General features: G+C 33.3%; 1 protein-coding gene across 8 annotated transcripts in view; it reads right to left on the reverse strand.

Moving 5' to 3' along the window:
• Positions 1-27678, reverse strand: part of BBS9 (Bardet-Biedl syndrome 9) — a 281549-nt gene that overhangs the window by 202567 nt on the left and 51304 nt on the right. For 6 of the 8 annotated variants that reach the window (XM_014248757.2, XM_014248755.2, XM_088055907.1 and 3 more), the window contains 9 exons: positions 25344-25420; positions 23125-23178; positions 21167-21269; positions 20119-20223; positions 18086-18100; positions 14566-14706; positions 12382-12477; positions 7995-8167; positions 6049-6201 (listed from right to left, as the gene is read on the reverse strand). In XM_014248757.2, coding sequence (XP_014104232.2) covers positions 6049-6201; positions 7995-8167; positions 12382-12477; positions 14566-14706; positions 18086-18100; positions 20119-20223; positions 21167-21269; positions 23125-23178; positions 25344-25420 — 917 coding nt within the window. Of the gene's footprint in view, positions 1-5339; positions 5623-6048; positions 6202-7994; positions 8168-12381; positions 12478-14565; positions 14707-18085; positions 18101-20118; positions 20224-21166; positions 21270-23124; positions 23179-25343; positions 25421-27678 lie in introns of those variants that run through there. The other 2 variants (XM_014248759.2, XM_088055904.1) reach the window with 2 other exon arrangements.

The raw sequence follows: 27678 nt of genomic DNA on the forward strand, positions 1-27678 counted from the left end.
AAGAGAGACATAATATGCATGATCAGTAACACTGGGCTAAAAATTCCTCACAACTGTCTGGTTAAGAAAGATGTGCTCAGAGGGATTCTAAGTAAGTTCCTTTAAGTTCTGTCCAAAATTTAGTTTAATTACACATTCTGCTGAAATCTCAAGAAACATAAATATTTAGTGCATTTCCCTTGGCCTTCTAAGTTTGCTCAGAGATGAAAAAGATATCCTTTTTCTTCATACATTTAGTTTGGAAAGTTTGTTGTATCACAGCTTTCTTTTCTTGGATGCTTTTCTAAAAAAAAAAAAAAAATCAGTTAACTGTTTAACATGAGCTGCATGTGCTTTGAGCTGCAAATATGATCTTATATGCTTTAATTGTGTGCTGCTCTAAACATTTTTCCTTCTTTGAGAAAAAGAAGGCCACAAAGGTAGCTTTAGATTTGATTATCTAAACATCAACTTTTGAGACCAGATCCTGTCATGTAGTACAGCTACTCACAGCCATTCTGACGATAACATTGATTACATGGGATTGAAGAATTAAAAAAAAATATAAAAATAAATAAAAAAAGAACAACCAAAAAAACACGCCAACAACAAACAACAAAAGTAAGGGCACTTAAGCATCAATCTTGTGCTGCAACATAAAACTGTGGGCCAGTCCTAAGTTTTGCAGCTGGCATTCATGGCACAGTTGCTCAGATTTCATCTCAAAAACATGAGATGGTCCATCTTTCTGTTTAAATTAGGCTATGTCAAAGAAACAGCTATGTAATGAAGCTCACAAAGATCAGAAAATATATGCACCTTTCTTCAAGACTTCCATATGAAAGAGAAAGGACAACACCTGTAACATTATTTATTAAAAGAACCAGTTCATTCATTTAGAGACATCTGGCTTCCAAATCCTTTGCAAAAATTCATTTGTTTCTTCAGGAGTCTCTTCTGAATGCTCCAAGATGCCTAACTAACATCCAGGACTGTATATTAAGGGACAGCTCACATCACAGACCTCAAGGAAAAGGGCTACCTTTATATGTGGATAAAGCTTTCTCAGTAAAAGGCAACAAATTCCTATACAGTTTATTGCCACATAAGTAATTGAAAGAGATCCTCCTGATGGAATGGCCTTTTTTATTCTAAATGAGGAATCATGGTGTCTACCTGGAAGCAATTGTGTTTGTCGACAACTTTTAACAGAGTGATGGTAAAAAACTACACTTACTTTCCAGAAGGGAGAACCAATGAGGGAAGTCACACTAGAAGACAAATCTGTAGGAATTGTGTTATTTTCCACTACATTAAAAGAAAACCCTATGAGCACATCTTGAAATCCGAAAGACTATTTGGAAGCTTTTCTGCTTGTTTCAAGAGTTTTTAGGTGAGAAATTCCCATGTGCATTTATCTCTTCAAGAGGCAATTCATATACAGCACTTACAAGATGCAAGACCAAGATAAGACAAATACAAACTGTGTACTAGATACAGCAGAGTAATCTGGACAGCTTCTAACTGTTTACTGAGTAGGATCAGGAAATCACATTGGAAATCACCTTATTACTACTTACAGCCAAGAGTTTCTGAGAGACAGGCTATTCAATACTAATATAAAGAAGATAAACACAGAGGAATTGCTGAATTAGGAGAAAATAAAGGAAGCAAATTTTCAGCATCAATTAGTTCTGGTTAGAAAAGTGTGTTAGGTCCTTTCACTAATGGAAGGTCTCAAATTTATAAAGTACCTGAAGGAAAAGCTAAAATGTATCACTGATCTTTAAAACAGACATAGTTTGGAGAATACATAGTTCCTAAGTTTAGATGTCTAAGGTTATGGAACTGTGCTGGTCATTTACGTCACATTTGTTTAGTCAGTCCATTCCATTCCAGTCCATAGTTACTGTCATTTCCACTGACCACACAAAATTTTAGAGTAACATGAAGAACCAGAAATCATTCAGTTCCTCTGTATGTTGTTTTGTTCGGGTTTTTTTTAATTAGCAGACTGGGAGGGGAGAAACACTATTTAACTGTTTCTGCTGAGACAGAGGGCATCATCCCTCTTGTCTGAGTATGTGGCTGCTGCCAGTCATTACTGAGTGATGCGCTGGCTTGACAGTGCACAAATAAGCAACTGTCAGAGGGATACTGGGGCCAAGGGTGAAAGATAAAATCTCATAATTAGAAAGCACAAGAAAGTCAGTGGTTTTACAGGGTGGGGGATGAAGAGACCTCATAACATGGGGAAACCTGAGGTACTGCGCAACAGCGTCATCAAAGAATAGGAAGGGAACTATACTACGTATGATGGAAGTCTGTAGATAGTTCCATCATGTGAAGATCATGATTTGTCTTGCTTTTTCTGAGTTTTTTTTTTTTAATACAAACAGAAGCAATGTGAGGTAGAAGTGATGGCTTTGTAATTACATTCTTTTTTGTAAACTGGGACTGCTCAACCTTGTCTCAGATTCATGTTTTAAGTATTTAAAATTGGTTAAAGAACAGTCAATGCCCTAGGAGAACTCCACCCCATATTTAAAATTCATCCTCCTCTTCCTTCCCTAAAAAAATGTAACTGGTAGGCTTCCAAACAGGGTTAAACACAGCTTACAGCTAATATTGCTTATATTCAGTAGGATAAAATCCACGTGGGTCACAATAAGAAATTGAAGCATCTAACTTTTATGACATTTATTAATTCCAGCTTGTACCTGGAAATCCAAGTAATGTTTGCCAAGAGTCAATGCATGAAAATTATGATTTCAGGGTAAGAACTTGAAGCTACTGCCAAACTATGAATATTTTTTCTCTATTATGACAGAAAAAACATTGTAGACATTAAAGATCATTAAACTACCCTTTCAAGCAATAACATGTCTAGTAGGGGAGCATTATACAAAGTACATGCTATTTACAACAGCTACCATGAAATTCGCTGCAATCTCATTTCATATTTGAAGTCCTTTAAAATACAAAACCTATATGGAATTTCAACTACCATTCAATGGCTTTTAAATGTATCTAATTAAAATCCTTTCCTAGGGCAAGTTCTAGCAGCATGTCCAAGTGCACTAATAAATTTTTTTCAGCAGATCAAGAATTTCATAGGCATATAAATAGCATCTATTGCAAATTTACTTTATTCATTATTGTCATAGCACCTTCCTACAAATCCTTCTTAAAGATCATAAGAATAACATTTCCTATTTCAAACGTACAAGACTATCATGTACATAACAGCTGTCCTTTTCCTTCCAGAATGGAACACCTGATGTCACTATTTGTTAGCTGTTGTTAACATTCACTTGAATCTATTTAGATCTAAAATATTACTTCAGAAAGTCAGATTTTAGAAGAAAATGTAAACAGGGCTATAAAACTAAAAGTAAGTTTTTTGTCATTGCACACACTGATGCCTGCTTACACATTTCATTACTGTCAAGGTGGAAAGTAAAGCTAAAGTTTCCTTATAATAGACCAATCAGTAGTTTTATTGGGGCACTAAATATGGCCTGCCTTGTTGGTAATGCAAAAAAATTACTTAATAAATAGAAATGCTTTTTACCAGGGAATGAAATGCAGCTTGATTAATTTTCTCCAGTTTGACATCTATAACTTTGACATGCATTGTACATTTACCTACATATCACACAAACAACAGTTACTTGTAGTTGAAAATCTGAAAATTAACATTTACTATCTACTTTAGTTGTAAAATTTGAATTGGTTCAGAAATTCATAACAATTTGCAGGCAGGCAAAGAAATCATACAGAACATGTTTAAAGTAGATATTTATCACACCTAGGCAATGAAACTACATGAGTTGAATATTCATTATTTTATTTATATTTTAGAGGTTGTTCATGAAAAAGTTATACATCTGCAAAGAAATACAGGCAGCAATACAAGGCATCTTTATATCCCTGTGGATTTGCAGAGGTTACGGTACTAAAGCTTCAATTATAAAAAAATTCTACACTATAATAGCTATTTTACCAAGAATGTAATTCCTATAGTGCCCAAGTTCTGAAGATTGTGTTAAAAAGACTAATAAAATCACACACTCACTAACTGGAAACCCCTTTCTGCTCTAGATGAAAAGATTTGGAATACACTATAAAACCAAAATACAGACATTTCCTTTCTGAGTACAAAATGTACAATGTGAGAAGTAACAAAAACCTTGCTTTGCACATAACAATCACTTTAGTGAAAAATAAGGGAATAAAACAAGACAATTTTTTATTTTCTCATTATAAAAATATTTAACATAAGAGAGAAGGATGAGATTCTCAGAAGATTATAAGAAAATTAAAGGCATATTTATTTCAATATCAAAAAGCTACATGCCTAAAAGAATTTTTGGAGTGAGACTTCATACTGTTTGCATTTTAACAGCCTCATTATTCCTTTTCAGAAAACAAGTTTATCATATTTTGAATACCTCAACTATTTGCATTAGAGATACTTGTTCAAATAAAGACAGAATATGATATTGAATTAAAGAAAACAAGGTCTTTTCAAATACAGAAAATCCAACATTGAGCAATTTCATTTCACCCCCAGAGAAGAGTCAATATTAAATCCTACCACAGCTCTCACTTTCAAAACAACACAGTGGGATCTCTATGGCAATCACCATTTTACTACACTTTGTTTATAGTAACAATAACATTTTTTTTTGAAAGGGATTCCCACAAAGAAAAGAAATCACAAAGGAAATCTATCAAGTTTAAACAATTATGCAAAAATGTAAACATTTGTTCTTTGAAAAGAAATCTTTTTCCTCATTTTTCTTTCAACTACACTAACTCCAGTTCAAAAAGCCTACAATGATAATGTTAAGAAAAGTACCCATCTAATGTTGGTTTGAAGGGCTTTATAAAATAAGCATTGGCAATAGGCATTTATTTCAATAATCTGACTTTTGCCATATTCTCAGAATTCAGTTTTCAAATCAACTACACATGAAAACTGTCAAAAACATCCCAGTTTAAAGGCAAAAAGTTCTACACAGCAAAAGGAGACTCAAGAAACTCACTGAAATTAATCTTTCAGGCTTATTCAGTCATGCCATTTTGAAGTGTTAGAGAATAACTCATCTAGCACAATACCTAGTATTTATTAAAGGAACCAGAAAAACCCACTTCCAAGCTTAAATCATCTCATATGAACTCAGTAAAGACTGCAATATTACTGTGAACTCAGCACAGACTGGAATAAAAGCAAATCTGGCTTACATGTAAACATATAAGAAAAGGCAGTTTTCTCCAATTTAAAGAAATGTTTTCTTAGATTAAAAAGTAGGAGAAAATACTTTCCCTTAATACCTTTGGATTTTAGTCGTTGTGGTATACAACACCGCAAAGTGTTATATCTTTCTTCCAGTAAGGATTCTAATTGCGACTCAGCTTCTCAAACAAGGCATGTCAGAAATTAAAATCAGATCCTCCAATGGAAAAGCACAAAACATGTAAAATAACTTCTTAACAAAGGGGACATAGCATGAAAAAGTTATCCTAAAGCAACACAGAGCTGAGGCAGGATGAAAAATTCATTTCTTCTTTGTCCAGTATGGGGATGGCATGGGAAGGATTTCTTTTTTAAAAACACTGTTCTGAAGATACCACATTCTGAAATGATTAGAACATAAATCCCCATAGGAAGGACATGGTCAGTCTCAGACAATTTTGTTGTGAATGTTACACTAGCCAAATCATTCCAGCAGTTTACAGTGTACCATAAAATATTTACACAAGCTATGAACTATAAAATATTTTCACATGAACTATAAAATATTTACACTATCAACATCAGTTAGGAAAGAATGATGTGCTGTCAAGCTTGTATGACCCAGGAGTAAAGATTTTGTGGTCACAGATTAAATAAAACTATTGCAAATCATCTGGAAAGCTACAGGGACTATTAGGTTAAACAAATTAAGGCTTCCTGGTCTCTTGGATGGTAAATGTAACCAGGAAAGCATAGCTTATGTGCTTCAAGCTGGGTTTTACCAACAAGATAAAGAAAGGTTAGGCTCATAATCAAAGTGTACTAACCTCTCTGAATGTTCCTTCTAGCAAGGTGTCCAGATGTTGAAGAGGAGCTGGAGTTTTGTCTTTGAATCGTGTCAGCAATCGCCGCTCAATAGCTCGAAACTGTACAGCCCTTTCAGATAACAGCTCCTGATATTTCTCAGCATTCAAACGTAGCTGCAATTTAAGGGTTTTCAAGAATTTAAGGGTCACATACATTTCTGTATGCACATTCCAAATGAAATGGGAGAAGGATAGGAAAATTTTTGAGACAGCGTAATACTGAAATATGATGTCATTTATGCCAGTTTCTTTATACACCTTGTAAAGATCAACACTTTGAAGAATTATCATGTGCCACTGATATCAAAACTAATTGTCAACAGCCACAATAACCTCTGAAAATGCATAAATATCTCAATGAAAAGCCAATTAACAAGAATGAAATTTCACCAAGACACAAAGGCTTCCTCTTGTTTTGGTGTGCTATTTACAACACATACACAGTGTACTGGACTTGATATTCATTGCAGTAGAAAGCAAAGGGTTATTCCCTTAGCATGAATAGAAGTACTAAATTCTGTACAGTTCAAATTATTGTCTTTTTCTGAAGTTAAATCCTTTTTCCCTTTATCTATACTGATTAGCTAACACCAACAAAATTCCTGAAGTGTTCACAAAAGAACATTTAAAAGAAAAAATGATTAGAAGATAAAATAGGAATTTTTATTATCTGGGTACTTGATGTACTTTGCAATACATGCCTTGAAAATAAAAATTACTAAAGATGAGTCTTTCAAAAAGCTGTGATACCACCATACAGCTGATGTTATAACTAGCAGAAGAAACATCAAGACATACAGCTGTCCAAATGCAAGAAAAAGTGGCCCAAAATGAAGAGAACAGGTACGTTTCTTAAATTTACATCCCAGATTATATTTTAAAATAAGCAAATGTCATTCTGCCTGTACATTATTATGAAAAACTGCTCAGAGGTGCTATGGAAAAAACACTATGAAGTTTTACTAGAAGTAGTAGGAAAAAAAGGGACATCTCAGGTAAGGGATAACTCAGGTAATATTCTCCTAAGCTTGCCAAAAAAACAGTGTTGAAACTAACAGGGATGGAAGCATAAGAATGCCTTTAATAGAACATTTGATATTTTTTTAGATCAGATAATTACAGTAAAAAATCAGAAATTTCAAAAAAGCCAGCTGCAACATAATTAGAGTCTAAATTAGCACCCCAGATATCACACCTGTATTTAGAACTTCAATGTATTTAAGCTTGTTATACTATCTAAGGAAGCCTAGGTTTAAAGTATTTCTACAATAACCATCACCTTAAAAAAATTAACATATTTTACTCTCAAATTAGTTGAAAGACAGTAGAATAACTACTGAAGAGCTTGAAATATAGACCAGGATGTAAGCTGATTACTCAAAAAATCCCAGAAAACCCCAATGACAACTTCCACCTTTCTGTGTGGTGGCAGCTACACCTCACAGAAAATTCGGGAGCATGAAAGAACATCCAGTATTATTTCTCATTCTTGCATAAATATGTTGTTGCTTTTGCCCAAATACATGAGTTTAATAAAATTTTCAAATAGCTATTTCTCTTTTTTAACGGAAATATATGGGGGAGAGAATGCATGTATTTTATTTTATCAGCTATTTCTACAAACTAGCTGAACTACTGCAGATTTTTCATTGTCACCTGCATGGTGACAATGGTGAATTAATTACATTTCTTTTATTTCTGGTCTGGCAAACTTTCTTGAGCCTCCAATGCTACTTTTACAAGGACAGATTTTTTAAAATCAGAAGGGACTTCCCCTTATATACAACTTTATATTTTCTGAAAGCCAAATGCCTGTGGATACTGTAGTTATAATCTGATTAATCATTGCACTTAAATCCAATTTTAAACTAGCAGACCCTTAGCAACTCATATATTATGTAACATACCTCAAAATGTCGATCAATTAGTTCAAAATATTCTTGCAGGGGAATGGAACCAGAAAAGGTACATGCAAAGTCCTTGCAGTTTTGCTTCTTGAAATGCTCTTCTAGTCGGTGTATGAGCTCTTTTGTTACCAGCCAAAGGTCTTCCAGCTGATCACTCTGAATCCTGTATCGTTCTTTGAGTAAAATACAAGACTAATCAATACAGTTTTCAGATATATAAATTTTCTATACAATAGTTTAGCTAACACACAAAGAGAACTTGTATCCAAAGTCTACATGAGATTTTCTTTAGATATGTACATTCACGAGTGTTAAAGAAATACTCATACTTTATTGATTGTATTACACTTCATTTTAAATACAACTAATATTAGTAGAAAGTGATTCTTATCCAACTACATACTATGACTTTGGAAATATGGTTCAGTGTAGAAACGAAAAGCATTAATATAAACTGAAGTGAAAAACCAGATCCTGATAGCTAGTGTTATCTGTCCCAGCAAATTAATTTATCTTATTTCTCATTTTTCATTTAGTAAATTTCAAAGTACCAGGCTAGTGGAATGAGATTTTCTTTCTAGTTCATGTTTGTATAACCCTCTCTCCAGCTTCTAGAAAATCAGAATTAACTAAGATAAATGTTTAACATAATTAACTGCTATTAACTAATAAATATCGAGAAAAACATTGTGGAAAATCATAGCAGCCTTTTAATATTAATTTCTTGAGATAAAGCATTTCCAAGCATGAGTTCCTTACATCTTTTCATTACACATCTGCCAATAACTAACAAAAAAAGGATAGACAGAAATGCAGGTATGGGTATTTGACACAAAACCTTTCCTTTTTTTTTGCCCTTGTTAAAAAAGTTCACGGTAAATCAAATTAACCAGAATTCTTTTAAACTTGAATGTACTTATTTTAAATTTTCTCAACATTAGTAATTCAAGATTGTTTGACATTACCACTGGCATCATTCCCAGGATATGTATTTCACTGAATACAGAATGACAAATTCTGTTTACAGTGTAACAGGAAAGAAGCAAGTTTTATTTAAAAACACTCTTGTTAAAGAAAAGAACACCATCTGCTAAAGATAGCATTCGACCTAATATCCATTTTTTAAACACTCACAATGCAATGGCTGGACTTACTTGGATGTACCGTCATACTTTGCCTTAAGTGATTTTTCCTTGATGGAAATTAGCTCAGATGTTTTCAGGCCAAATCAACAGTCATTCCACTTATAATTGACATATCTAATACATTAATGGTTTAAAATGGACAAAACTAATTTCCTCCAAATTGTGCATTTAGTTTCCATATACTGCTTGTTGGTCAATACAAACACAATCTAATTTTACCATGGTCTGAGTACAGAACATTGCAATCATTTGCTTTACATGATCTTCCAAGTCACAAAAAAGGCAAATTAGATTTAGAAACATTACAAAACTGAGAATATGTAGTTAAACTAAACACATGCTTCAAACAGGAATACAGTGAAAAAGAAAAAAGAAATAACTGTGCTTCTGTTCATCACATGCTTTTATGATGGTTAACCAACTTGAATTAGCTTTTTGATAAAATAAGTTCCATTAAAGGAAATTAAAACAGATTTTCAAAAAATTCTCCATCAGAAAAGCAGGAAACTGAGGGGCACCAATAGATTAAATAGGTTACAAAGTCTTTTCATGCTACAGTAGGCTGTCCAAATAGCACAACCCACATTAGGAATAGCTGTTCTGCCAGTAAGAAGTTTAGAAGATTCAGTTCACTTCTCAGCTAGAAAACCCACAACAGAAGAAAAAAAAACCCAGCCACAGTTAGCAGTCAAGTCTTCCTTACACTTTTATTAAAAGTCAGTTTTAAAAATTTCAGACAAAAAAAACCCCTAAAGTTTTAATCTAGCTGGTGTGAGCTGCTTTTAATATATATCTTCTGTCAAGATATACTTCAGGCTGGGCTTCTTTGCAGCATTCTTGACAAGTTGAAGTAATATATTCAATTGCTACACTGGTCAAAATGGATTAGCTAATAGAATTAAAAACTAATATGAAAACAGATGTTGCTTCTGTTTGCAGCTTCAGCAATGAAACCAAACTGAACCTGACAACCTTCACTGCTACATGCAACTCTTCCCATTCAGAACTTAAGGTCAATTTGATATGGAATATTGGAAAAAGAGGTCTTCCTCCATTGTCTATGATAAACTCCTTTCATGGAAAACCAGAAATAAGGCTTCATCTTAAAAACTTATTTTACTTTTCTGAAATACCATTACTTCTAGTCAAAATTTATCTACACATATAGGTTTCTTTTTGAAGAACATTAAATGTTCTCAGTTAAAATGATATATAACCACTTTTACAAAGTATAAGCTCAGTGTTACTTACACAGTGCAGTAAGTACCTATCAAATAATACACAATTTCATCTACATTCATTAGTTTCACAGATCTGTGCAGTCAAGCACAATCATTTCAGGATCATGATATTCTACCAAACAATGCTTTTGCATTATCAATAGTCTCTGTTTATAAAAATATTCTGAATTATGTTTGACTATCAGAGATTTTACAAATATTTACCTTTAAATAAGTTTTAGCTAGGTAACATTTCAAATGAGCAAATTTCCCCTAACACCTTCTCTAATCAACTCAGTTCAATGCATGAAGTGGATGCTGGAAACAGGCTGCTAACATAGAAAGTAACATCATACTACTCATTTGTTTTCTGAAGTTAGGATTCCCACACACAATAAATGAGTAGCCACACTAAGAGAAACAGATATTGTGAAGCTCCTTTGTAAAGTGAACTTCACAAGTAAAGCAGTGTGGGAAAGTTTATTCTAAGACTGTAAGCGTCATTCCTTGCTGGTGAATAAACAAACCTGAGAGGAAAAGATTGAGGATGGGGGATAGGGGTGCATGAGATTAAAAGTTATGGCCTTCACTAGAAACTAAAATATATTCATTACATAGAAACAAACTTGCCCTTACAGCAATCAGATTAAATAACCATGCAAGAAAAAAATCCAAATCAAAGATTTAAACTGCAGTCAAGGAAAAAGTTATTTGTAAATCAATTCTTTAGTTTTAAAAACCATCATTGCACTTCTACTTTAGTTAAAACTTTTTAAAATCCATTATTTAAAGAAATACTAAAAACAAAGTAACAATAAAACAGCATGTAAATAATGCATACAAAAAACAATACAGATGCATTTGATCCTTAGAAAAGTAAAATTCTTGGTACATGATTCTTCTTGATTCTTGGTACAATGAAAATTACTCTCCAGATGGTTTTTGTTTTTAAGACACATGATTACATTAGAAAAGGTATTAAATATTATCTTGCAGCTCACAACTGACCCCATCAATACTTATATAGCCCATCATGAACATGGATTTTTGAAAACAGTATGGAATATTATCCCTGTGTTGAAAAAATTTCATATCGACAAACCAAATTGAGATTTTTCACTCAAAGCAGTTCCCACTAAGCATTCACACAGTGTTCCAACTGAACCCTCTGCAGTGCACAGTTGTTTTTCTAGCTTTTCAATTTGTAGTCTGCTGTATTAAATGAAGACTTTGTGCTCTGCTGGCATGGAAAACGCTAAACACAATTGAATTTATTTGGTTCCAAGCACACGCCAAGAAAGAGTTTAGCAAATTGAGCAGTTGTACAGACCACAACCATGAACTCTTGAAAATTAAGAGAACCTATCTTTTTCAAAGAGCACAAATTCAGGTAGCTGGAACAGGACTATTTTAATCACAAACTGCTCTATACAAGAGATACTGGACCAGGTAACAACACATCTGCATGTCTGTTCCCACACTCTGTAAACATAATAAGAAAGACCTTGAATCCATAATCTCTTACTTACAAAGATATACAGGCATCTAAAATGAAGAGATAGGCATTTAGTTGGATGTCAAGAAGCAAATAGGGTCTGATGCCTAATTTAAGTCAAGGATTACTCAGTCAGTGGGAAGTTCAAAACTTGCTTTTTAATCCCTTTCAAAAATTTCAGTAGGTGACTAATTCCAAACACAGATGTTGAAATTCCTTTAAGATGAGAGATTTTTCCATTATAATGACAGTATTAGTTTATGAATAAAAAACATTGCTAAAAGCTTTAAGAAAATCCAATTTCTTCAATTGGATTTTCTTAAAGTGGTAGTGTACTCTATTTTGAGTATGATTTTTTTATTTTATTACACAATTTTATGTATGATGGTAAGAAACCATCAAACTTTGAAACTCCTGCATTAATTTGCAAACACTGATTATCCTTCTTTGTATGATCCACATTTTCATTTTGTGCATATTCTAACGGATGATCAGGCTTCTTTTACTCTAATACTGATAGAACTTACGTGATGTTTTTGAAGCAAGAAGAGTGGTTTTTGAACCTGTTAAAAACTGAAATCCCAGAGCATTTGCATGGTCACCCTCAGACAGATCAACAAAATCTGAAAAAGAAAGTTAAACACCATTTTCTGTAATTCTATGCTGGCATTCGGCAAATCTCAATCCATAGCCAGGACTATATCAATCTTTGCACAAACAGATGAAAGAGATTTTTTCCCTTCTAAGGGTTCAAAAGTAACAAATATCAGCAGTTTGGTACACAATTCCTTCATTCAGCCAAAGGGAATCCTGCTTCCCTTCCCCAGCCTGAATACAAAAGGTTGGTTTCCCAGTGGTTCACTCTGTGCATTCTGAAAGAACTGCAATTAGTGTAGAGCCCAAAGACTACCACCTTTTACCATATGCAAGGTTACCTTTAGTTCAAATATTTATGCAAAATTTTCAAAAATTTTCAAAAATTTATGCAAAATTTTTGCAGAAATTATCAACAAAATGCTTAAGCCCACTTTCTTTTTAGCTTTCAGCATAGAGCAAAACAAACATCCAGTTTGCTAAAACAAACATCTAGTTGCTAAAACTAGCTACTCTGAAATGTTCATCCAAGTCCACCTTTCTTTTCATTCCATGTATTGGATTATACCAATTCAAAAGGTTTAATTTTAGAGTACCATATTTGAAAAAATACTCTTTGTCACCTCTATTCCCACTACTTCTCCTGAAAATACAGCAAAACAGGGAGAAATGAGACAACTTTTATTGCTTTCACCAATAATTCAAATTTTGTTCATAGATTACATCACCATATTAACATAACAAACAGCATACTCTTTTTATTTAATTACTGTAAATGGAATGAACAAAAATCAGAACAATTTAATGCCTTCTTAGCCCTATGCTTGTGTTGTATTCTCAACAATGCATCCCTAGGTTAAAAATAAAATAAAATGTGCCATTCTGAAAGCATTATTGTTTAGCCATAATGGAAGCCCATTATTAAAACCTCAAAATAGACACCCTTAAAAAAACAACAAAAAAAAAAAAACACAAAACAAAAAAAAGCAACAAACCAACAAATATCACCGTTCTCAAATACAGTGTATAAGCTTTCAAAGAGATCCAGCAACTTGTTAAAAACAAAGTTGTTGTTTCATACAGCTCTCAGCATATTTTTCCAGAACCTTAGTCATCTGAATTACAAAAACTTAATCACTGCCAGACTGAACTTATTCACAATCACTTTCTAAACCCTGTTTATTAATTTCTTCTTGTGCAAATACAATCATCTACACCCATGATATAGTCACAAAATATTTACTGAAGTCAACTGTATTCTCTTATTTTTGCCTGTGTATTATTAAGCTAAATGAGTCATTTCCTTTTAATTCTCTTGAAATCTCTACGTTATATTTTATTTAATATCAGCAACTAGCACTCAGTTTGCCAGTTTGATATTGGTTTCCTGCATGGAAACATTTTGTGTAATGCATCCTCAATTTTTATTTGTTTGCTTGTGATTACAACATATTGTACAACAGAGTAATCCTGTGGTAACTTCCACCTCCTCTCTCTTCCAAATTGTGAGCACATAATTACAGCAAAGCTTATTTTCTTAGCATAACACTTTATAGTACTCAATTTCATTCTTCTTTTCCCAGTCCTAAGTGGAAATTAACTCCTCCTTCATGCTACTTTAATATAATGCTGAAGAGAAAACATAGCTTGGGTTTGCACATTAGAAAATAATGCTATATCTTCTTTTTGGTCCAAGCAGGCTACTGAAATTATTAAATATAGTCAGCTCCAGACTGATACATCAAATATTCTACAAGTCATCCTCCAAAGCAACTATACCCCTTATGTACAATATTTACCACTTCTGCTTTGCCCTGCTCACCGTTTTTTAAATAAATGCCCATGTTTTCCCTCTTACAACACCTCTTAAGCAATTTTATGTAAAATTTATGTCTGCATACATAAAAATTAGATCTATACCATGTAAAGAACTCTGCATTTTTACCAGAGGCAGGTATACTACCTCAGGTGTATAATTATTGAAGTATTATGCCATCATTTCTTTCAAAATATATTTTTTAATATACTAACATGAGCTTTTAAATTACCTCATTACTTCTCATTGACAAACCATTCCTGTTGGGAGCTTCTAACACCTTCAATATTTAAAAACCTACCTGGAAAAATGGTGACAAAACTGATGGGAGGTTTGTTGGTATCAATAGTTAGTTTGTGGTGTGCTGCTTTTGAAGGTTGAGCTGGAAAGCAAACTAACTTCAAAGGCAGACTGAAGCTACACTGTGAAACTCTTGGTATTCCTAAAATGAAAGAACACAGATTCATTTAAGCAATGCATTAAAACCAAACTATATAAAATTCTCCTTTTTTCAAATTTTCCACCTAAAATATCTTAAATTTGAATACTTCTAATTACCTTCTCAAGTGAAGATTTTTATATGCATGGGAAAGCAAGAATTATTAATAAAACCGCACACTGTATTTATACTAATTAACATGCAAAGGAGATTAGTTTTATTTAATTCTCTAGACAAACAATACCACTAACATAAACAACAGCTGTGTGATTTCTCATGATGCTTCAAATACAGAATTGAAGCATCAACATTTTCATCAGGAATAGCACAAATAAATGCTTTATATGAGTATATTTACTCTTTTTTTATATACTCAAATCAAATCTATGTAGCCTTCATATTATCTGTCAGAATTTTGTGGCTTAGAGAAAGAATGCATCCAATGGAGGTTATTACCCAAATGTATATTAAAATCTTTCAAAATATTGCATCATAATAGAACTGGAGAGCAAACTGGCTACTGTCTTGAATATCAGGATCTACTATCACAAGCAATTTCATCAGAATGGTGCAGGAAAAAAGAGGAAGTTTTAACACTCACATTCAGAAAACACATTGGAGGTGTCAAAAATTTCCTCAGATATAAATACTATTTCAAATTGCAGGCATGTCAGCAATTGCCTGGTATGTTCTATGCAAAAGGCAAAAGTGCTCATTGCTATGAAATATGGAGTACTTGCTCTGTTGAGAAGACAAATTGTGGGGTTTTTAAGGACAATTTTTTGATGAAGCACTAACAGGAAAACCTTAACAAAATAGATTTTTTGAGACAATAAGTTACTGTCAGGAAAGTCATGAAACTGATAGCAACACAGAGGTATATACAGAGAGTATAAAAATTGAGCTTAAACATCCAATAGCCATCCAAGAAACTCTTTTTGCTAGTAATTTTATTTGTTTGCTGCTTCTCAGAGCTCTTCCAATGAAAAAATTACTTCTAAGAATCATCTCAGGGTAAAAATGCTACCATAAGGTTCAGATTATTCCCTGCGGCTGTCAATTCACAAGCTGTTTTAGCTGGCTGATAATGCCCCCAAGTAACTATTCTGCAGCAGTTTATAAATATAAAATCATAGAAAACTGAGCAGAAAACTCATTCATATTGAAGACAGGTCTTCAAAATTTGAGTATCTCCAGGTTCCAAGGAAAATTTCTAAAGGCATACTTAAAAATTAAACCCATGATCTGTCAGACTGATTAATTCAACTGTATCTTCATCATCTGATAGGAGAACTAAAATTTTTCTTGATGACATCATAACACAGATACCTTAGTAAGTTAGATATGAAGACTTATCAACAAGAAAAAATTAGTAGCAAAAGTAGGCAAAATTATTTTAATCTATTTTTTATATTTAAAATAAGATATTTTTTCTGGTTTTTCAGACCAGCTTTTTCTACTGCTGTCAGTCTGCCTCATCATAAACATAACTTTTCAATATTTCAGGCAAAGGTCAAATCAAAACTAAATCAAGTCTTATCTAGTGTTTGGAGGAGACTGGGGAGATTTCTAGTTGATTAATCTAAAAGAGCTACATATAAGAAAAACAAACCAAAAAGCTCCAACAAAATTCATCACTACAGTGAAAACTTGCTGGGAAATGTTTCAGGGTATTTCAGAATTGTAAATGGTAGTAAGGAAACAAAGTAGTAGCTACGTGAGGGAGTCAGAATTTCCTCCACCCTTGATATTCTGTCTAGCAACACATCTCACTTCATTTAGAGCTGTGATATTTTGTGAGATACACAATTTTAGGACTACAATAAAGAAAAAAGAAATGGAAATACAAATTCATATTCTCCTCTATTCTGAGACAAAACAGATGATGTCTAACATTATTTCATAAGGTACTAGTATTTAAAGGCATACTATGCACTTACCTGCCTATAAGTATTTTTATTTTAAGTTTTATTACCTATAAGTAATAAAACAGCCACATGCCCTGTAGATATTATTTCATTTCCAAATTCCTCATGCATTCATTTAGTTAAATTTGAAACATAACACTAATGTGCATGACAAAAAGTATTAAAACTCAAATCTCCCAATTTAGGATTTTAAATATTCAGAGAATTAATATTCACTCTGGCATTGATGACCCTGAGTTTACATAGTCCAGCGGACCCTACAGTAACCCAAAAAGATTTTGGCACAGATAATTCTACAAACTTTACTGTTCTCTGCAATATTCTTTTCAGGATAAAGCTTTCATCTTGTTTTGATATTTCTTAAAACAAAAACCCAATCTTCATTTTTAGAATACTATTCTTTCAAACTGTATACACTTGTTTTTATATAGTTTATTGATAGTTAACTTTTCAATTCCTTTGTCTAGCAGAAAAATGTCACAGTGTAACAGTTATTCTTGTCAAGAGCAGGATCTTGAGATGTTTTGAGCATCTACTTCCCATACAACACATCAAGGTCCACTGAAATATCTGGAAACCAGAAAAGGAGGGGAACTGTAACAGTTACCTTGTTTCTTTTTACTGCACTTACTAAGCTCAAAAGAGCATAAGTATTGAAAAACAAGACCATACATACATCTAAATCTTTTGTTTATGAAAACTGCAAAACTGAAAACTCCCTTTCACTTGATCTCTAAATCTCTGACAATCAACTTTCTTACCTTCCCAAAACACAAAAGAATGTGTACTTAATATACTTATTTTTTAAGTTCAGAAAATATCTTCTACTGCACTGCATCTTTCCAACACATCTACAACTATACTGCAAAACCACCCTTCTCTCTTTTTAGTCTACATATACATAGGCTCATTTTCCAGTCTTTTTTTGTCTCTTAATTGTACCTTCTCCAAGAATTGTATCTACCACAATCATAGCTAAGTTTTGTATCGCTGGTAGTCTCAGACAGAAGCAGCCTTGCAGCCTTGAATAAGATGTTTCCAATAGGAATTGGAATGAAGACATGTTGTGACATCATTCTCAGAGCTACTCAACCCAAACAGCATAAATGCCTAATAGCTGTTTCAGTTGCACCAAAGATATAATTTAACTGCCTAACTGCTAAAACTGAGAAAAAAATAGATATAAGAAGGTATAATTGTTTCAAATTTCCAATCTCAATGTACAAGGAACTTAATGCTTTGAAAAATTCCCCCATGTTACATATGAGAAAGTGCAATATGCTTCACCAAGAAATGTCCTTGTGACCTTCTATTCTCTATATCCACACCTTCACAGCATCAAAACAAGAATAATAACATAGAAATAACAGGCAAAATAACAGCTCCCTTCCAAATCTGTTTAATTCAGCATACATTGCCACTCATAAAACTTAGCATTTTTTGCTTTCACTTACCTTCAGGATTGAGCTCTGCCATATGAACAGCAACAGGACAAAAGGGGGAAAAAATGCATGAGATATTAGTTAAATTTAAAGAAAATATAAAGGAAGTGTAACAGGGTTTTAAGAACTTAAGCCACATTTGTTAAGTAGACAATACATAAGAACATAATACTAGCCAAAAACCAGACATGAGACCACATTCATCAATAGTGCAACCCCATCCAAGTGATTGACTCATCAAGCTTTAGCTGTATGAATCCCACAGAGATAGACCGAAGTGTGATTTGGCCACAAATATGGATATTTTAAAAACTAAAGAAGAAACATTCTCTGTTCAAATAAAATGAAGTCACAAAAGCACTTAAAGCTCATTTACTAGTATATTACACTTAAGGATTTGACTGCCAAATAATACTAGCGTTTGTATGGAATTGGACAGAATTATCTCAGATTCATAATTTAAATAAATATCAAAAAAATTAGCAGATCTTATTCCTAACCCTAATTATGTTCCTTTACTTAGAAGTCTTCAAAGTTCAGCCACCAAAGATAATTTTTTAAAATTTATTCTTCAGTTTCTACAATTCTGTTAGATGTCATGTCTGCTTGCTCTTTTTTTTAATAGCATATAAACCATCAAACGCATTCAAGATGCAAGATTTTCTTACTTCCCTGATCAAAAGGCTTGCAAAATCCAACTTAATATTTAAAATACAAATGTAAGTTTTACTAGCATTACCTGACATAAAGATTTTTTATTAATATATATTTTATTAATATATATAAATATAACTTTTATTTTCTGGTCTTAGGAAGCAAAATTAGAGAAACAAGACCAGCAAAACAAAAAACAAGCTTTCAAAATCAGAGGATCCAAGATATTCACTAGTGTGCTACCTATTCAGTCATGCCAAAAACCTGTCTAAGGCCACATCATTAATCTGGAGAGTTATGAATGCACAGCATCTCATTCACAAGGAATATGCAGGCAAAATCACAGGACAGAGGGACTGAAGTTGTACAAACTGTCCATGCAAGCTCTCAGTTAAAAGGGAGGACTTCCTTTTCTTTAAAAACATGTTTCATTACTTTTCTGGAAATAAATGTTTCAGTCATACAATACCCTAGACTACCATCATAAACACAATGTTTCAAGTGTGAAGTGATACAAAGAAAATATTTACATTAAAGTGTCAATATAGGATAAGGTACTCAAGACCACCACCCTTCACAGAAGCCTTTAGTACATATGCACTTCTTTCACGCCAATCTACTCCATTTGTGCTGGCACAGTTCTGTCTTTGCACAGTGAACCAAATCAGCAAATCTGGCTGAGAAACAACTGGTGACTGTGTGACCACAACAGGGGAGGAGGTGCAGGAGCAAAGCCAAGCAGCAAGAAGTAAAGAACTGACAGTTTAAACTGGTTTATGAAGTATTTAACATGGAAGCCCTGCCTAAGCACAACTTCTCAGTAACCTGACACATTCACAGGTTTGTGTGTAGAACACTAAGCTAATAAACATTCAGTTATGGATAGCAGAATAAATTTACATATTCTATCACTAGGACATTAATATCATAAAATAACGAGTTGGTTTCCATTTCTTTAGGTTAGTTTATTGTTTGGAATGAGTATGTTCATCTGTTAAAAAGGAAATGAGGAATAATCACTCCCAATGGTTATTCAGATGTCATTCTCTGTGGCGAGGCATTATTGTCACATTTGTTGGCAGAGAAGAAGGGTGAATAGTCATAAAGATGTAATCAACTTCTCACTCCAAGAGGTGGAACAGAAGCAAATTGATAGGACAGGGTGAGAAAGCTGGTACAGCTGTTTCCCAAGCAATAAGCTTATGATTTTACTTCCGTAAGATCAACTATACAAATTGATGCAACATAAAATATTAACTAAAACTGAAGACTAGATAAATATTATTTCTTTAATTACTACCACCTTTAGTATATTTCAAAATAACATGTATAAGATATACATAGGGAAAAAGGCCTCAAAAAAAAGGCACATCACATCTCCAGTGGCTTACCTGTTGGTATAATATATGAAACTATACAGGTTCCTTCTAGTTCTGGTGGAGAACAATTCTCCTTCAAAAAGACAGACAGGACCACACTTTCAGATGAATCTGGTTCTAAAAAAAACCCACAAAATTAAATTAAGTAATAGGAGCATCCAAATGAAAGCAGCATATTTTCTGGCACTTTGAGAATTATTCTACTAAATTATGACATTTTCCCTATTAGTTCATCTTTATCAAATAACTGTACATGTCTTTTTTATAATCCTTAATTTTTAAAAGGCAAACTAGGGCCTCAAAGTATCTTGAAGCATAACCTATAAAACAATTCAACACACTGAACATGAAGATGAAAAGAAATTATATTTACATTACAATTTCAGTAATTTATAAAGTCATTTGCCCCAATCACATGTTGAGGAAATATAAGAACTGCCCCTTCAAATGAGAGTAGCAGTTAGTAAAGCTCTGTTTCAACAGGGACTATTAGTTCCCATTTCAGAGCAGAAATGGCCTGTAGTTCCAACTGAAGCAGCAGGCATATTTGACTGACCTTAAGCTCCATGTAATCTTAAAGGCAATCCCACCTGCAGTCTTACCAGCAGAGTTGGAAAAAGGCTAAGATCCTTTAATCTCTTTGAAACAATTGGTGCTGCTTTGGGAACAGATGCTAGACTGTCCCCCAGTCGACAAACTTATTGTCCCTGTTTGTAGATCGAGACTGGCATTTCTACACAGACAGAAATGTCAGCAAAACAAAACAACGCAGCAGAAGTACAAGAGAATAATTGGGGGGGTTTTGCCTCCATCATGAAGCAGCTCTCTCCACCCACAACACATCATACCACAACCAGGGGAAGAAATCCATTCCTATCTACTTCATCTTCCTCCACCAAGCAGTGTCTAGAAGCCATGGATTGCAGGCAAGGCAAACTTATAATTGCTTTAACTGCTTTATATCTGCAACAATGCACTCACTGGAGGCTGGGCTATACCTTTTCAAATCTCAGAAAAAGTAATAGTATACAACAGCTGTGATGACAGTGCCATCATTTACCGAAATCATCAAAGACAAACTGGTCAGAGGTCACTGCTAACGGAGCTTGTACACACACAGCCAGGCTTGGCTTCTGCGCAGTCACTCTGCTCTGGATTGTTATCTAGATCAAGGGGCATACAGAAGTATTTAAAGGAAGCAACTAATTAAACTCAACAGCAGGAAAAAAAAAATCCATAATCAACAGAAAGATATGAAAAATCTGCAAAGATCAATTCAGAAACAACACTTCAGGACTTGAAATTTCAAGTTCAAAACTGATATTTTCATTTTACAATTCTTATTTACTCACAACCAATACATGATATACAGTAACTTGAAAGATTAAAAAACCTGAGGGGACTTCTCAAGTTGTTTGTAATTTTAACCTAAGCCAAACTAAAGCAAAAGTATTAATTGAATGTTTAATACCCTGCAAGAGTCATGATCATTCATTCTAATACAAACAGCCATAAAATTTTGCAATTTTTAGATGATTATAGTGAAAAAAACAAGAATAATAAAATCAAAGATAACCAAAGAAATTACTTCCATTAATTGCAAACAGTAATGCACAGTCTTCTGAGTAACTTCAAGTCTTGTTTTAATTTTTAATGCAAACAAAATAAGAAAATCAATATACAGGATAGTCAGCACAACAGCTCCAGATAATAAAAGCTCAGTTAAACATAGAGTGGCCCTCATTGCTCCTATTGTGCACAGCTATTATTCCACTGCAAAACAAATGGATATCAAAAGTATCCCTAACTCATATCTAAAATGAAAGTATAGTGGTGACTGAGATCTGAATGTGATCTGCATAGACAGGGACCATATATCTAATATCATCTCTTTTGCATTGCTTGTCTGCGAAGGAGCTCACTACAGCCAGGTTAAATCAGTTTAGAATATTACTACTTATAGAATTACTGAAGTGTTAGGAAACTAATGTGATTAACATAATTAGCATCAACATTGATTTAGGTTGAACAATACACCCGTTATAGGAACTTATCACATAAAAAAGATTCTAGAAAAAATTGAATTCATGGTAACTCCTACATTTACTGGTTTTGTTTCACTAAAAGGTACAAGATTCATAAACAAGAAAAGAGAATGGGGAATTAATTATGTCTTCCTATTAAAAAGCTTATAAAATATATAAATACATAATTAATTTGAACTTCTTTAAGCAGACTTATCACTGATTTTATCAGAATAGCCGTTTTATCCTGTATCATTTTTAGTACTTAAAAATGCACAGAAACATGTTGAACCAAGTACAAGTAAACCACACTAGTCTGAGGGCATCTGATTCAATGAGTTCAGTTACCCTCTGAATTTTTCACTCTAGGCAGAAAGAGAACTTGCCAGGTTCTCAAAAATGGAACTCCGCTTATATTCTTAGAAGATCATCCTAAAGTCAAAAATAAAAATCATGATCCTTTTTAGGCAGTACTGAGGAAAAACTAGCACATGCACACATACACACATTTTCTTTACAATCAGTTACAGGCACCAGCTCTCATGAAGATCTTCAATTTTCTAATTAGATTTTCCTACTTCTTTTTTAACTGCTAACATTATGAAAGTCTTTTTACAAAAGAAAGTCTATTTTTATTTTATTGACAACTAAAAAGGCAGCTGAAAATTACAAATGTCCTATTTGAGTAACCAAACATTTATGGCTGTCAGAAAAAATATTCTCATTACTTCAAAAATTATTTCATTCCATCCTAATGTTTCTGTGATGGCTTATTGATAAGCCTATCAAAAATAAAACTGCAATCATTTTCTGACTGTAGCAGAAGGCTAGCCAGAATGGCACCATGTCATACTAAGGAGAAAAAAAATTAAGTATATATTGCATTTCAAACTTCACTCATTTTCATGTTCTAAGTGAAATAAACAGAAAGTGACCAGCTTATTACAATTTGCCACCACCATTCAAATGCTGCTGTTTGAGTTAGGCACAGTACCTTTACCGTGACTGATGGTACAGCCCCTGCTTTTACCTCACTGTCAATGGCTTGCTGTGAAGAAAATGATGAAAACAGAGTAAATTCAATGTTCCACATGAACAAGAAAACACAATAAAAGCAATATTGCTTTCCTACCATCAACTTGATAAACACAGAATTAACATTAAAGGACTTATCATTCCTATGACAGATTAAAATACACAAAACACATTCTGAGTTCCTTCTGAAAATGTGAAGCCTCTGTTTGAAATTCCCTGCAAAAAGGATAGCAAAAGGTCATGAATGCTGTACATGTAAGAAACTAGTACACTCCGATGTATATACAAATATTTGAAACTGTTTTGTTTGGCACACTACTTTTCACTGTATATTTATTCAAATTCTGGAAATACCTTCTGTTGTTCAGTAGAGAAAGATGGCTTCCAATCTGCCAATATATTATATACACAACATAGCATCTACTATAAAATCACACACTATTTTATAATCAGAAATATACCTGAAACTTCAAAAGAAAATTCTAGCAGGCACTTCAATACTCTTGCTAATTTCTATTTCAATAGGCAATTCCATCTACTTCAAAAATTATCTTGGCCTTGTGGTCTATTTTAGTTTTATTTTATGCTTATATTTCATATTGAAAACAGGTCAGTTACTACAGTTAAAGAAAATGTTCCCATTTAAACTATTATAAAGAAACACTTCTCTCACTTCTGCTATAATACCGAATTACTGATTTGAACTTATGCCTTGTCATTATAAAAAAAGTAAATTAAAACCAGTATAAGGGCCACATCTGCAAAGCTCCTAAGAAGTCAGGAGGCTGGTAGGCTCTCTGGGTTCCGGAAGTAGGACTTTCATTTGTACATTGTGCACCTTTCTCAACTTAAAAAATACAGATACTTTCATATTGTCATACTCTCTGGTGACCAGTGGATGATTCTGAAACAATAGCGGGGGTATAAGGATATGGAACCTTACCATATTCAGCTTTCAAAAATCACCTGGATTTCTTGAATCAGAGGCCACACACAGGAGGTGGTGTTAAATAACAAAATTGTCCTCCACTTGCTTATCTACACAATATTAATAGTCTATATCCTCTTTGCTTTTATCACAAACATTGCAACTTCCATCTTTTCACAAGTGCAGAAGTAGCACTGAAAATTCTGTAGTTCCAAAGGTAACTGTAGAAGCCCAAAAATCATTCCTACACTTGTTTATTGATCCTTCCCCACAAAGTAGCATATCAGATTTTTTCTTTCTAGGCAGCTACTGAAAGAACCCACAGAAAAGCCAGCCACACAGGAAACTAAGATATATGGGCAGATAAAGATTCAAGGCTGTGGTTTGATTGATGGACTGAATTACACATGAAACAGACCAGTTGCATCTGGAAGGTTGAGCAAAGGAGCATAGCAGCATTAGAGCATTCTGTGCACCTAACAGTTCCAAGTGTTGTGAGGAGATTATTGCAGCTAGCCAAGACCATGTCACTGCTCTTTTTTCCACAGAGAAGAGCACTAGGGACATTAATGTACATTATAAAGAGGTCCATCTATCAAAGAATAATATCCTTATGTATTTTTTAAACAGTAAGTAGCTGTGAAAAATCAGTTTTGCCAAAATTAGTGGCCAGTAATGGATAATGTTGTAGTGCAACATGTATGTTCTGAAATACTTAAAGTGAAGAGTTTTAAGAGACAATATAAGCTCTCCCAAATCTTAATTTGAATGATTTTTGTAAACTCCGTATGTATATAACATGAATAAACTAATTAGGCTGCAACATCAAAGAATATTGAGTGACTGGATGTCTGAGAAAGATTATTTTTTACAATGCAGCTTGAGTGGTTTGAGTACTCTATCTTTGAATGATCCAAGGATGACATTTCAACTGTTTCCCCCAATGTTTACAACTGCTCACCAGTACAACTTTTCACCATTACAAAGTTATTCCAGACTCAAAGTTCTTCTTCACTTACGTTTGCTTAGCCAAGAATCTAAAGGTTCCCAGGCAGAAGACAAATAAATAATTTTAAGAATTCTAGTTAAAATCTCTAATAAAAGTGGGTTCTACTTGATAGAAAACTGAGGGCCATGAAGTTCAGTCACACAAATGTGAACAGTAATCACTGTGCACGATCAGTCATTATTTACTCATCTGAAATCAATGGTTTTTTTCAGAGTAATTTCCTTTTTAAACGGGTACATACAGATTCTTCATCCAGATCAGCTGAAACTTCTGCTGTGACAGTTACATCTCTCTGTTTTTCAGATTCAGGCAAAATATCTGAAAGAAAAAAGCAAAAGCAAATCAGTTCTTCTTTAAGAAATAGTCAGCTACATTCCTAAGAATAATACAATTTCAACAGCATCAAGTCTCAAAGTTACACCTCTACACCTACGAGCATAAAGAAGAAACAGCAATGTGTATGATTTTGGAAACTTCCAAAAAAGCAAATTTATTCGTTTTCTATAGACAACTTAAATCTGGATCTCATTCTAGGTTTTATGTATGAAGATTTTACACATAATATCCATGATCTTCAGAGATTATAAGGCATTTTTAAACTTTTGTCCTTGCATGCAGATGCCAATATACAATGAATAACTACCTCCAAAATAACACCCCACATCTCATAGCACTTTCATCTAAATAATTTGATAGTGAATATGTTAAACAAAGATTCTGTGTCTAACAGTCTAATCTTCAGCAAATTCCTCTGCATTAGGAGGTACATCAAAGTTTTATGCATCATGTATATCAAAGATCATTACATGCAGCTTGATTAAAATATGTCACCAGATGATTTTCAGGACTGTCAACATACAAGGCAAAGAAAGCTACAAACTCACTTATACGAAGCCTTATGCCAATTCACACATAAAAAAAAAAAAAAGTTATACAAATTAAAGCCTTAAAAACCTTGAGGAATTGCATAACCTTCTCTTAAGAGTCCAGAAGTACAGCTCTAGGGTATTTGCATATTTCTGAAGAGCACTTCTATTTTTTTACCACACTAAATGTATTGGAAAATGAAAAATCTGAACAGGAAATATATACTTCCTAAAGTAACAAGGAAAGAGTTGCTGTAAAGGGACAATTAACATATTAACTGAATAACTGAGAGTGTGAGCACATTCAGAAAGCTGCAAGAATTTTATTACACACAGGGTCCTGAAAATATCTAGAACTAGTAGACAGCATATTATCTCTTTCTAACAAGAGGGTCAAGGGAAAAGGTTTGGATGAAGACAGAAAAAAAGTATTCATTTTCTTGTGCTCAGAGAGGAATGCCTCTCTTTACTATGAGAGAGAAAAGTAAAACCTAAACACATTTCTCCAATACCACCTAGTAAAGAAGTTTAGGTCTATTTGATACTGCCACAATTGCAAAGAACTGCCAATTACATATAGCACAGCACAGTCCATTCTCTTTCTATCCCTTCTTAACCATTTCTCTTCTGGTTGCTTCTTCAAGCTAACTATGATGCACCCTCTATCATATACTCATTTTTCTATTAGAAGTACAACAGAGATCACAATCAAAGTTTACATAAAAGTATCAGCTTTTTGTTACTATTAAACTTAGCCAAAACATGTATGTTTAATCACTTATGTCATCCAGACTAATGCAAGTAACATTAGATTTAAGTTAGTATAACAGTTAAGATTTTAAAATATTTCATCAGTTTATACTGTAAATCCTTATTCTTCAAAATGTATAAAACAGCTTAAGTTCAACAGTTTAATGGTCAGCACTGGACAGAAATACAAGACATTTATGGAAATAACTACTCTAAGGTTTTTTTAATATGATGACCTAATTCTAAATACCTTCCACGTTTGAAAGACAAAATGAAACAAAGAAAAATTATTTCCATATAAGGGTAGATATTTTTACACACAAAACAACACAAGCTCTGAATGTACAAGCATGAATTCAAAAGTCAAGAAAGTCAACAGGTCATTTTAAAGATTGTGCTTAGGAGTACTTAACGGCAACCAAGGTTCAAGCTAAGAAAAAAAAAGCCAAGATGAAACAATGCCAAAACATCCAAAACTGACAGATATTCTTCGTAAGTAAAATGTTTGTTGTATAAAAATGTTCTCGTACAAGTTTTACATCTAGTTAAAACCAAACACAACATCATTAGGGCATTCCTCCACAACAAAAAGAGCATTCATAAAAAACTCATCTGAAAACACCACTTAGATGAGATTAGACAAATTGAGGAAGAAAAGGAAATTAAGAAAAAAGAATGGTGAAAAAATAAAAAATATTGATAGTAAATTTATCAGTCATACCATGACAGTTATTACAAAATTTGAAAAGGACAGCTACAGTTCCTTTCTCTCTCCTTTGATCTTCCAGACAACATGTTGAAACTAACAAGCTGAAGCTGATTCACTTCAAATGGATTTGTTCTTTCCATCATGCTTTTCTTTCCTTTGGTTATGATAGACAGACAAAATTGTCAAATACCTATAAGGATGGACTGTGGTAAAAAATCAGTGGAATTTATCCACATCTATATGCTTAAATA

Source organism: Pseudopodoces humilis, chromosome 1 (assembly GCF_049639895.1).
Source record: "Pseudopodoces humilis isolate 2021_Gansu_Grassland_sample_001 chromosome 1, ASM4963989v1, whole genome shotgun sequence".
Taxonomy (NCBI): domain Eukaryota; kingdom Metazoa; phylum Chordata; class Aves; order Passeriformes; family Paridae; genus Pseudopodoces; species Pseudopodoces humilis.